Here is a 13,807-nt window from a genome sequence, read left to right on the forward strand (position 1 = left end):
CTGGAAATCAGAGAAATCCCTAGGGGAACCTTCCCCAGGTTTGCTGATATGATCCTCAAATCATTTCCATAGGACATTGACTTGCGAGCTATCCTCTGGGGCAATTATTAGTAGTTTTGCCAAAGTGAATGGACGCTTTTTCTTTCAGGTATTCATACTGGATATTAGAAAAAGCAAACATTTCAAAAATCTTCCCATGCTCATACATAAATGCCCAAAGAAGCACCTAGTTGAATATAAAAGGTATCTCCAGACCATCTCAGAAACAGCAGGAGTTAATCCCCGCTAAAGTCAGAAAGGAGATTGAGAATGAGTTCAGCGCCATGTCATGCTGAGATGAAGACACTCTATTTCTCAAATTACTCTCTTATAAAACATCTTAAAATGCCTTTTGGCACAAATCTAACTCACACCTGCTGAGAAAATGATGCTCTTTTCTAGGCCACAGGTTGTCTGTCCTGCCCTACGTTTACCTGACTTCTTAGAGTCCTCAGGTCACGCATGGCCTAGATGCATTCTGGCTTGTTCTTTAAAAGGTCCACTTTAACACTTGCTGTGGGAAAGATGCAGTCCAAGGTTACTAACCTGTTTACGACCAACTCTCCTGTGTCTCCTCCATGCTAAGCCATACAAACCTTGGTTTGTACACTACATAATTTTAAAAGACATGTTTAACATAGGATCACTGATTTGGTTATGTGTTTGAAACACAAAACCACTGAACATACTTTTCAGAAAGCAATTTATTTTTTCCACAAATACTACCAATTGTTTCCGAACAGTTCTATCAAGAAGGGTTCCTGCAGAGCAGCAGGAAAGCAAGCACTGGAGGGGTGGCTTTAGTGGACAGCTCATTGGGAAGCACAGATGGGGTCCCCTTTCCACTCCTATTCCCCAAGGAGAGGCCTGATAACTGAGGCTGACTCCAAATTGTGGCAGAGAAATTCCATCCAGTGTGGGGCTGCATGCTGAGAACAAGGGGAAGACAGGTGGGAGATATGACACCAAGGTGGGAGCTTCCAGAGAAAAGCAAGGTCATTCCAGGAACAGCAATTAAACACAGCAATAGAAAAACAGGAACAGAGGCTTACCAGAGTACCTCTAGTACCTGCAAAGTGCTCACTCACTCATTTATTCATTTATTCAATAAATATCAAGTGAACATCTACAATGTACTGCCATCCTGCTGGGAGCTAAGGATACCACAAAAAGTAAGACAGACTAGTACATGCCCTAAAGGAGCTTACGTTCTATCATTCAGCAGGTACTGAATAAATATTTGTTGAACTGATCAATTGAAGAAAATGATTGAACCAACATACTTCCTTCTGAGCCCCACTTGCCTCAGAATGAGTAGATCTGTTGTGGTTGTACTCAGAACCAGTACATCTGGGGTTGGTACTCTCCTAAGCAACTCGCAAGAAGGTGCATTGTTAGTAGACAAAACAGTAAATGCAAAGGACCTAGGAGGGAAGCGTGCTTGGAGGACTGAGCAGAGGAAGGGGCTGGAGAGTAAAATATAAGTGAAGAGACCAGTAGGGTAGTGGGGTACAGATTATGTAGAGTCTTGGAACCATGATAAAGACTTCAGATTTTATTGTGAGTAAAATCGAAGCCCATTGGAAGTTTGTGAGCAGAAGAATATGATCTGTTTATATTTTTGGAAACATTACTAAGTTCTTCAATCCAGCTTTGACCCGGAATATATTTTTACCACCATCTTTCTGATCTGTGTGTCTACATCTCAAATGGCTCCAAACTGGGAGGGAAAAGCAAAGGTGTATAACTTTACCTTCTAAGTGACAGTATCTGTCATACCAAATATGTAAGTAATTCTATAACTTGATAACGTTCAATCACCATCAGATTATTGAGATTTATCCTTGACGGTCTGTACAGCTTCAATTTATTCCTTTAAACTAGTTGCAACAGACCATTGCATAAATTAGGCCACAATGTATTTATCTACTCTACTGTTAATGAACACGTGCTTTTTAATTTTCCATTACAAATCAATGCATCAGAAAACGGTCCTCTATGTCACGGGTTCCCAAGCCCCAGACCATTAGGAACCAGAAGGCACAACAGGCGGTGAGTGGCAGGCTTGGAGCAAGTGTTATCACCTGATCTCTGCCTCCTGTAAGATCAGTGGTGGCACGAGATTATCACAGGAGCTCGAACCCTATCGTGAACTGTGAGGGATCTAGGTTGCACGCTCCTTATGGAATCTAACTAATGTCTGATGATCTTCTAAGGTGGAACAGTTTCATCCAGACACCATCTCCTCCAAACCCCTCCTGGTCCGTGGAAAAAATGATCTTCCACAAAACGCAAAAAGGTTGGGGACTGCTGGTCTATGTGTCTTCGTTGAGTACAAAGTCTCTAATTTCACACCTTGATGGAAATTGTTGAGTCAAATGTGTTTTCATTCCAGAATGATGAATACTAGAGGCTGGGAAGCGTATCAGGGTAGGAGCAAGGATAAAGAAAGATTGGCTAATGGGTACAAACATGCATTTAGATAGAAGGAATACATTCTGATGTTCAATACCAGAGTATGGTGACTATCGATAACAACAATCTATTATATATTTCAAAATAGCCAGAAGAAAGGACCTGAAATGATCCCAACACATAGAAATGATAAATACTCAAGGTGGCGGACACCCCAAACACCCTGACTTGATCATTATACAGTCAGTGCATTAAACTGAATATCACATATGTACCCCATAAATATGTACAAATATTTGTATCAAAAATAAAATAAAAGGTGTTTACATTCTACAACTGTTTTAGATCATGAAAATTCTCTCTAACGTGATTCTGCAGCAGCTTTTGTGAGACTCTCCATTTCTCTATACCATTGTCAACATGTTTTATCATCTGACTTTTTCATTTGTGTCAACTTACAAGTATGAAATCATCTTTCATTACAGTTTTTATCTGCATTTCCCTTGACACTAGTAAGCTAAAACTTTTATTTATACTTTTATTGGATATTCAGGTTTCCTCTTCGTGAATTGTCAATTCATATCCTTTGCTCATTTTTCTGCCCAGTTAACTATCTTTCTCTTACAAATTGGTGGGAATTCCATGTAAATTATAGAAATAAATTACTTGTTAGTATTTGCTCTCCAAATATTTGTTGTTAACTTGTAACCTGTCTTTATTTTTGTTATAAAGCTTGGTAAAGGAAACTTTTTAATCTATAATGTAGTAAAATGTATCAATATATCTTGAAAGTTTATGATATTTATACCTTGGGAAATCCCTTTATACCCCTCAGGTCATAAAATATATTTTGTATTTTCTCTAAAAGTTACTGTTTTCTTAAACCTGCCCAAAGTTTACTTTTCTATTTAGTGTGAATAGATAAATATTACCTTTTTTTTCTGTAGGAATAGCCAGTTGTCCGTAGTCCTTCCTTTCCCCATCAGTATCTAATATCCTTTCTTTTGTATATCAGATGTATATATTCTGTTCAGTTCCACAGGCCTACGCTTGAGCACACAGCATGCTGTTTAATTACTAAGGCTTTATAAAAAGTCTTGATATCTGGTAAAAACAAGTTCCCATATTTTTTTCTTCTTCATAATTGAAAGATCAAGTTATGGTCTTTCATTTAATTTGTAGGATCAGTCTTCTTTTAACTTCACCAAAAAGACTAAGATGGACATCTCATTCACATACATAGTATCTCTTCATTTATTTGGGCACCTTCTTTTGTATCCTTAAATAATATTTTATACTTTTCTCCATATATGTCTTATAATTTTTTAAATTTATTCCAAAGTAATTTATAGTTTTGGTTTTAATAATTTATATATTGTAATAATTTTGAGATAATTTTAGAATGTCCAGGTAGATAATAAACATTATCTTTTCCCCCCAATTCTTATACATTTTCCCTGTATATTATTGCTTTGAACCCTGAGGACATTTTTGAACAGACATAATAATAGTAGTCATTGGCGTTTTTCTTTATGTTAATGAAAATGCTTCTAAAGGCTATTAAGTCTATTTTTGTTGTTGCTGTTTGTTTGTTTGTTTGAGACATTCTTATTCCGTCACCCAGTCTGGAGTGAAATGGTGCAATCGTGGCTCACTGCCACCTCCACCTCCCGGGTTCAAGTAGAATTACTATATGATCCAGCAAACTCAAAAAAAAAGAAAAAAGAAAAAGAAAGAAGGAGAAGGAAGGAGAAGGAGAAGAAGGGAGGAGGAGGAGGAGGAGGAGGAGAAGAAGGGAGAAGGGAGAAGAGGAGGAGGAGGAGGAGGAGAAGAAGGGAGAAGGGAGAAGGGAGAGGAGGAGGAGGACGAGGAGGAGGAGGACGAGGAAGAGGAGGAGGAGGAGGAGGAAGAAGAAGAGGAGGAGAAGGAGGAGGAGGAGGAGGAGAAGGAGGAGGAGGAGGAGGAGGAGGAGGAGGAGAAAGGAGAAAGGAGGAAGGAGGAAGGAGGAAGGAGGAAGGAGGAAGGAGGAAGAAGAAGAAGAAGGGCCTTCCGTGACCACCTTACCCTAGCAAAAGCAGCACCCTCCTCCCACCCCAAGAGACACTCAACCTCATTACCTCCAATCTACAGTTTTCATAACAAAGCAGTTTTCTGGAATTACTTGAATTATTTATCTGATAATTTCCCATTATTTATGTTCTTCACTATTGATAGTCTCCTAAAAAGCAAAGACTTTTTTCTTTACTGTTGCTTTTAGTATCTGACTATTGCTAGGTGGTCAGTAAATACAATATATAAGGTATAATACTGGAACACATACACACAGCCACAGCCACAGAGGCACACAAAGACACACACACACACACACACAATACAGGTTATCTGACATATATGATAGTATGTTATACATAGTATATGTTTCATATACATGTGCTATATAACATCTGATGTACAGTGCATAATATACAATGTATAATATATAATAAAGTATATAGCAGTCAATATACAGTATATACTATATGCAACAACATAATATGAAGGTATTTTAAAGATATAAATCTTAAAATTTTTTAGTCCTACTTCTATAATTCCTCCAAAGTCACAAAAACACAGAGAGGAAGAGAGAGAGAAGAAAGAGAGAGGAAGAGATGATGCAATTTGAAAGAGGATCTAGCTGTTGCCAAGCCCTGCTCTACATAGGACTGCACTTGCTTCCCCGTTCTAACTTAAGCTGTCAGAGGAAAGGAGTGGCACCCAGGGGGCACTGGTCTGTGAGTTCCAGAGGCATCATCTTGCTGCAGTATGAGCTAAATGCCAACTCTCATTGTCACCTGCACTACTCCTTGATGAGAGAATGGATCTGTGGTCCCTTTTCATGAAGTGTTGTCTTCTAAGAGCCTTGACATACTAGTTATGGAATAGTAGTAATAAAGGGACTTTACTGGGGCCTGTCTCCTTTCCAACACAGTCCATTCTGGGAGTCATGGAATCCTTCAGTTGCACAGATCCTTGAAGTCCAAATGGACATATAACTAATGAAACAGTATATTGCAGGTATCTTACTTAGATACATTCCTCTGCTTTAGTGCAAAGTAAGAACAGGGAGAAAACTAGGTCATGTTTTTCAACTACTTCATATTTTTCATGTTTTCTACTATTATTGGCCTTTTCCATTAATCTTAAAATGTGATTTTCTACATCTTTGATTTCTACTCTTGAATTGTATTTCCAGTCACCATATGCTACTTTTCTGCAAGCTGTAATTTAAGCCAGTACTGCTCACAAATTTTGTAAAAGGGAGTCCACAGAAGAGAAAACTCTCTCCTCCTCATGTGCTTGGGATGTTGTGATTTCATCAGTGTTGCTGGACTGTGTGTTCCTTTTTAGAGGAAGTTGCAATTCCCTTCATGGTAAATAGGAAGGAAATGAAGGTGATTAAAGCCCTTAGGATGTAAATTTCAGTGTTGGCCAAAAGGTTCTTTTCATCCCAATCCTGCTTTTGTAAACAAAGCTCCAGTGGGACTGAATCTGGAAAGCTACCACAGCTCCATGACAACTGGACTAGCCAGCCATGGTGACCATCTCCATGTTCACATCGTAGTCATTTATAGCCATGCATATGCACATCGTAGGGACAAACATTCACTTTGGCTCTCACCAAGAAAAAGAGCATTAGCAACCAATTAGTAGAAGATGGTACAGGAAAGGAACACTACTAACAGGTCAACTTTTTGCCTAGTGAACTCAGCTGTAAATTTTTATGGATGATGGTAAGATAAAATTATTGCCCTAGTTTCTGTATGTTGGTCACATAAATGCACTGAAAAGACCCCTAATGTACTGTGATTTCTATTCTTGGACATCAGTGGATGATACAGGTTTTTCTAGGTGTACATATCTGTGTGTAAAGAATAAGGAGATAGCATGACTCTCAAACAGAGATCCAAGGTTTTCTAGGAAATGTCTTTTAACATCCTTCTTATTTTAAAATGTAAAAAATCCTTTACTAGTTATAAAGTCAAAAATACAAAGGAACAAATCTGCTTACACGTAAAGCAACTGAAGCCAAAAGGTCGGCACTATGGAGCAGCCCTGCACATAACACTCCACTGACTCACCTTTGCATGGGGTGTGCTTCTATCCCACAGGGTGGCACTGCTCACAATGGGAATGTAGCAAGGGGATTTCTGAAACATTAGAAACAAGGCATTTAGTATCACTTCAGTAATTCTTAGAAAGAAACATTTCCATTCCTGTGATGGTTTCTAGGCAGATCAGAAGCTAATTCTTTCAAACAATGGCTGTTCATTCACTGAGCACCAGATATTGCCCACAGCACTGTCCCAGGTGTTTTGGGAACAATGGTGAGCCCAAAACACAGTTCCCATCCTCAAGAGTCCAGAGGAAGCCATGGGTAGTAACGAAATAATCACACAAATAAATGTAAAATTTTAACTCTGATACATGTGATGAAAGAGAGAGACAAAGTATTTTGAAAATATGGTGATATATTGGGATGAAATAGAATTAAACATTTACACCCTTTGCCATGTGACTTTGCTGTACCTCCCATAGCCTGAAGCCCATCCCAGCTGAGCCCAATGCAGCCATAGTCAACCCACAGGTTCATGAACATAAGTAAGAAATGAATGTTTCTTGTTGAAAGTCACTTATTTGGAGTTGCTTGGCATGCAGAATTATCACTGTAGACACCTGTGACTGAAACAAATATACAAAACATACAATAGATAAACTCAGGGAGGTCAGAAGAGGTAACCCCTGAGGATCTCACAATGGAAGAGAACAAATTTACTTAACTATCAAATCAGACATTTGATTTGAAACTTACTTGCAATTTTACTTAAAATACCAAACCTTAATAAGATAATATCAGGATTTGTTTTCATACTTCTGGTTTTCAATTCAGTGCTTTTTATTTAGTTAGTTATGCTCCTCAAGGTCTTTGACTTTCTGTTGCCCAATATTTGCTAAAACCAGTCTGTTAAGATTGGTGTCATGAAGGAGAGACCCCCAAAAAATCTATCACCAGGATACAAGTATATGTCAGAAAAACAATGGTGAGTCTGCCACTACCTTTCCCAGAGGTGATTAGAGTCTAAAGCAGAAGGTAGTAACCAAAGAATCACATAAATAAAGTTAAGATTCCAATAACACTAAATGTCCTGAAGGTACAGAAACAGGTGGAGTCAAGGAATATAGATTATGTAGACTTGGGTGAGGGCTAGAGACAGAAACTGAGACAAAAATGGTAGAAGAAACAAGAGCTTCTCTGAGATTAAAGTACCATGATAGAAGAATGGTGCGAAGAGCAGTAGAAGGGGGCCCAAGGGGGAAGAAATAGGTAAAATTACTAGAACTTGGAGTAAATAATTGGGGAGGGTAATAGATTTCACAGCACTGAAGCTGAGTAGTGCTACCACTGTGATGCATTTGTACTGCTGCCAAAGACAGGCGGGGTGCATGGGCCCCCCGATATGTCTTCCCATGAGATCAAGAAAATGTGTCTTCTACCTAGTATCCCTGACATCAACTCTATGCTGGGCACATGGTAAGCATCCAGTCAATGCATTGAAAGAATGCAGGGGAACTCTCCTGTCATCCCAAAAGGAATGTGGTGTCACAGGGTGTGGAGCCAGAAGGAATTCTAAATTGCCAACATTTGCACTTGATAGATGAGGAAACTGCTCAAGATCACACAACTATGTAGTGACAAGCCAGGGCTCAAATTTCAGCATCCAGACTTTGTATTCTACCCATCGTCCTCTGTTGGGTTATCAGCACACATGCATAGCCTTCGAACCTCAGCTGCCGGTTTGATTGGAAAAGCAACCCCATGTCTGCAGGGAGGGGAAGGAATTTCATTTACAAAGCAAGAATTACCAGGGGGAAAATCAGGCCCATCCCCATGATGTGCATCTCAGTTCTCCTCCTCCATGGACTTCCTGCCACTCACTCAAACCATGTACATTCACACATGTGGTATCTTCCAAGTAGGCAACCTTTGCCCAGGGCAATCAGCACGAAGCACTGAATGCTGTCCCAAACCACCCTGCTCTGATCCATTTTTTATTTCATTGGAGATTTCTTAGTGCCACTCCTCAGAGCTATGCAAGTTGTGGATGGCACAGCAGGGTGGCATCATTCACAGAGATTGTGATGCAAAAACAGTACCTTTTAGGGTAGTTCAGTGTACCACCTGACCGTCTATACAACGCAGTCCTGAGATTTCTGTTGTCCAAACAACAAGACTTTATGGTAGCCAATAGCCCAAGGAAATCATGTGCATTCTGATTGCCTTGGTTTTTTAATTTTTTATAAAGCATTATTGAGATAAAGTTTATGTACAAATAGCTACATATATTGGACATATCTGCAGGAAGAAAGAACAATTAAGGAATGGGAGTACCTTAGAAACCTTTACCTTGAACTTTTAAGCAAGACGAGGAGTCCAGAAAGAAACAGACTAGGAGTACAGGTAGAATTTCCTGGTAAACAAAAAAGCTATTGTAATCAACAAGGCAAAAATAAATAACTAAAAAGCTTGAAAGAATAAAGTAGCTGGGATATTCATTGCCAGTCATTAACCTGATTTTCTAATGAATATGGTATTAGGCATTCATTAACAATCATTTGTGTTTATGTTGAACAGTGGATGTATAATGAAGGTTGGTAAATGAAAGCAAAATTAAACCAGGGAATTTTGGACACTTATAAAGCAATTAACTTGTTTGGCAGTAATTACACATTGAAAGCTAAATCAAGTGCATTTAGAAAGCCACAAGAGTCGCCACATAAACCAGAGGTGCTTTGCTCTAAAATAATAGAAAAGCCTCTCTTTCTTTCCAAATGAAAGAGAAAGGCAAAAGTATGGTATAAATGACAAACAAGGCTCAGGTCTAATGAAAAGAAATACGGTTACAGCCCATATGTTAGAGAAGAGGCAAGTTATGAAAAAATAGGACAGCTCAGCTAATTAAAGGAGGAAAAAAAAAAGCCTTTTGTAACAACAATGATGTGAAAACAGGTGGTATGTGCTAGAGAGTTGAGGTTTTTGTTCTGTTCACGCTCATAGGCATGCACACACATGCAAGCGCACACACACGCATCTATACACTTGAACCACCTAATAGGTGCGTGAAGAGTAAAAACTGAATCCACCATCAGGTCCTTGGAAGGCCACAATATCTCAGTAGCAGGTCTTTGTCACTGACGATTTTGTAACATGATTCTCCAGATGAGTGTTTGACCACAGCCTTTTATTCAACCTAGCGCATGGCATTAGAGATCAGTCATTGAACACTCTCTGGGACTCTGTTATTTAAAAAGGAGGAGGGAATAAGGTACTATGGAAGATACAAAGGTGAGACCCAGGGAGAAACCATGACTGAACTGGTGATAAAGCAAAAGCAGTAAACATAAAATTTCATGCATCTACAAGATTCATCAACAGAAATGTTAGTATAAAAATGCATTTAAAATCCAATGAAGCTTTCAGATAAGGAATGAATTTTCTCAGAATTTTCAACCCTACAATATACTAGCCAAGAAATGCTACAGAAGTGCTGTTTTTGTGTATCTGTGTGTGTGGAGGGGCATGTTCCAACGGGATGATAAGGCTGGAGAAGGGAGTCTTCAGATGAGCCCAAAGGTCTGAGCAAAGGCATAAAGTTTTTCAAACTGGAGTCTTGATCATGCTCCTCAAAAAGATCTGAAGATTCATGACCTCTTTCTGTCTGACAAATACCTTCACAAATAGGGAGTTGTAGGCTCTCGAGGGTTAGTAACCAAAAGAAAAGTTCCCAGGGGGATCTATAAAGGGCAGTTGGCTTTGTGGAAACATTTGCAAAACGCTTGGGTGTCAACTATGCTGAAAGCAAATACTTGCTTTGCCTCTAAGATTGGAACAGAAACCAGGAGATAGCTTTTGAAATCCTTGCTTCAGTCATTAAACTGCTACCAAATAAAAAAAAAAAAAAAAAAAAAAAAAAAAAAACATGTTTGCCTTGATGTGGGATAATGCATTTCTTTCTAAAGAAATAGTCTCTTTAAAATGATAATCATTTTCTATCCAAGCAGAGGATCAAGACATTAAGATGAAATACTTGTTTCTCACTTATTGAACCCGTTTTAAATATTTAGGTTGTCTACTTAGTTCTAATCTAATGTGGATTGTTTCACTTGCAGTTAACTTGGTTAGAAAATTACTGCCTGATTTTGGCCAAGATCTCATCGATATACCAATGTTCTATTTCATTCTCTTTGCAACAGACCCAATGCCATTCCCTGAGACATCATAGGCAAAGGCATTTAAATATCAATAAATTCAGGGAATACATTATTCTTAAAGGCACCTACTACTAATCCAGGGCTTCTTACATTTTACTGTACATCCAAATCACCTGAGGAGTAGCTAAAATGCAGATTCTAATTCAGGAGGTCTAGAGGAGGGCCTGAGATTTTGGTTTTATAGCAAACTCCCAGGTGTTGTTGGTTCTGGAATAGCAAGGTACTGATCTACTGATGTTTGTAGATAGCTGCTTTCAAGAGGTTATACGGTCAAGACAAGACATAACTGAAGCCCTGGAAAGAGATCAGTTCTTCTCCAAGAAGAGACCTGGATAGCGCAATGGATCAGAAATTAAGCAATAGAGGAATATCCATTAGAGATGAAACATACAAGGAAGGGGTCTGGTCACCACTGCTTCTAATCATCTATGTTTCCCAACTGCCATGGCTTTGCCGACACTTTTCTCTCCACCTGTCCAGATGTTGAGATTAAGACAATGCAGCTTATCAAATAGTTATTGGTTTGCCATGTACTATGTTCAGTACCAAGGATACAAAAAAAAATGAAGCATAATGCTCCCCTGGTGCAATTACAACATAGCAGGATAAAGACTGTGAAAATGGATGCACAAGGTACCGGGGAGCTCATCTACCAGACCTGAGGAGAAGATTTAGACAAATGTGAAGAATCAGTAAACACTTCTTGGAAGAGATGTCAGCTGAGCAAGATGTTAAAGAAAGAGCAAAAAGAAAAAAAAAAATCCAGTTGAAAAAGAATAAGTAAAAGTAATGTTAATAGAGGGTCAGCATGGGGAAAGTGTAGACTGAGAGAACATTCTGACTCTGCTATGAGCTGCTGCCAGGTCAAATAGTAGATGTGCCCTGTAATAACTCCGTTTATCCTCCACCAAAGGACATTGAGAACCAACAATTTTTATCCTTATTTTGTAGATGAAAAATCTGAAGCCCACAGAACTCAATGACAGCCAAGGCAATATCACTGCGTAAGTGGTTGGAGTTGCGATTCCAAGGTGAGCCTTCCTAGTCATAAAGTCTGCAGACTCTTCACAGTGTTCAGGTGTCTCCCATCAGGATGACTGCAAAGGAGGAGGGCATGAGACAGCCAAGTGATTGAAAAAAAGAGATTGGCATTGTATTTTTACATAATGATTTTAATTTTTATTTTTCTTCCTTCAACTAGTATTTTGTTTAAATATACAGAAAAATACAGTAGACCTTTGACCAACACATGGGTTTGAACTGCGCAGGTCTACTAATACAGTGATTTTCTCCCATATTTGCCACCCCTGAGACAGAAGGTGAACCCTCCTCTTCTTCTCAGCCTACTCATTGTAAAGACAATGAAGATGAAGACTTTCATGATGGTTCACTGCTACTTAACAAATAGTAAATACATTTTCTCTTCATTATGATTTTCTTAATAACATCTTTTCTCTATCTTACTTTGAGAATACAGTATACAATATGTATAACATACAAAACTATGTGTGTTAATTGTTTCTGTTATTGGTAAAGCTTCCTGTCAACAGTAGGCTATTAATAGTTAAGTTTTGGGGGAGTCAAAAGTTGTGCATGGATTTCTTATTGCACAAGGGCAACTGCACCCCAACCCTCATGCTGTTCAAAGGTCAACTACAATTCATCCCAATCCCATAGTGATTTAAGATTTTAACCGCCTTGAGGAAGGCCTCCTGTTGACAAAGAATTTTGTACCCTTTAGACAAATGAGGTTTCATTCTTGCTCACATGCTTTAAAAGGTTGAGATTTTGAAAAATAAGATCAGACAGTAAAGGCTGAGACTGGACCAAGGGAATTGTGGACAAAGCCACAGCTAGCCCTATGGAGCCTTCAGGCAAAGCACAAAATAATTATTATCATCATCACAGTAACAATGGCACGCCCCTCTTGGCAGATAAGGCCCCATGGTAGCACTTAGTCTAGCTATTAAATGCACCAAAATTTTAGCCTCTTCCTATCCCCTTGGCTTGGAGTCTTGTGTAAGGTATACCATCCAAACTTACATGGTGGTCCTGATTGTGGGCACCTTCCCCTGGAGTACATAGTATATAGTGAATATAGAAACTAGATTCTGGAGAGTGACGTGGAAATACAGGCTGTGGGTATAGTAAACACCATTTTTAGGAATTTAACCATGCATGAGAAACAAGAAATGGAGCAGCAGCCAGATAGAGCAGCAGGGTCAAGTGTTGACTTTTTCTCCCCCTAAATAATCAGAGAGATCTGGGAAAGCTTAGAAACAGAGGAAGAGGATGTGGAGGTGAGGAAGTAGGCTTAACACACACAATAGTCAACTTTAAATTCAAAAGCATCAGCTCTTAATTCTAATCTTCTCTTCAGGGAAAACAAAATCATCTAGGAGGAAAAGTTTCTTTTTATCTAAGAAGATATAAACCTGATTCCTCTCTCAATAAGTACCAAGTCTCAAATTTGAATAAAATAACTAATTATTTGTGTATGATTATAAAACTGATTCCTCAATTTGTCATTGACAGCCACTAATTTCAGAAGCCCAAGAGTAACAATGGGAAAATGGATTTTTAACCTATAGAGTATATAGATTATTGCATTTCATTAAAGTGTAGCTTGTAGACAAGCTTCTTAAAGTTTCAACAAACTGTTTAAAACCAAAAACTGTATATTTTTTGTCATCTCCTGTTTTAACTGTCTCCTAGCTGAAAGCACAAAAGCGCATCTGCTGGTAACTCTTCCCTTCCTCTGGTAGCTAAAAAATCCAGGAGATGAACAAGTTATATTTGATGTATCCATACATTAGCAATTTCATTATAAATAAATGATCATAATTTTTAAGCATAGATTAACATAGTAAACTCTTTAAAAGATTAACCTTAGTAATAACCAACAGGAATAAAGAGGGTTAGCATTTTAGTTAATCGCATATTTCATGTTTTATCATGGTTACCATTTCAGAAGACTCATTGAATTTTTAGGAACCCGCCAGTCTAGTCAAACGAAATCACAAATCCTTAACTAACATATGCTAAC

At 38.6% G+C, this 13,807-nt stretch overlaps 1 protein-coding gene across 14 annotated transcripts in view; it reads right to left on the reverse strand.

The window, feature by feature from the left end:
- Positions 1–13,807, reverse strand: part of C9H12orf42 (chromosome 9 C12orf42 homolog) — a 183,518-nt gene that overhangs the window by 83,537 nt on the left and 86,174 nt on the right. For 13 of the 14 annotated variants that reach the window (XM_021922832.2, XM_021922822.2, XM_021922824.2 and 10 more), the window contains one exon: positions 6,573–6,641. Coding sequence is in view for 5 of the 14 variants with exons in the window: in XM_021922822.2 (XP_021778514.1) it covers positions 6,573–6,641 (69 nt within the window). In the remaining 9 variants the exon portion in view is untranslated. Of the gene's footprint in view, positions 1–6,572; positions 6,642–8,896; positions 11,928–13,807 lie in introns of those variants that run through there. The other variant, XM_021922831.2, reaches the window with a different exon arrangement.

This window comes from Papio anubis, chromosome 9 (assembly GCF_008728515.1).
Source record: "Papio anubis isolate 15944 chromosome 9, Panubis1.0, whole genome shotgun sequence".
NCBI lineage: Eukaryota > Metazoa > Chordata > Mammalia > Primates > Cercopithecidae > Papio > Papio anubis.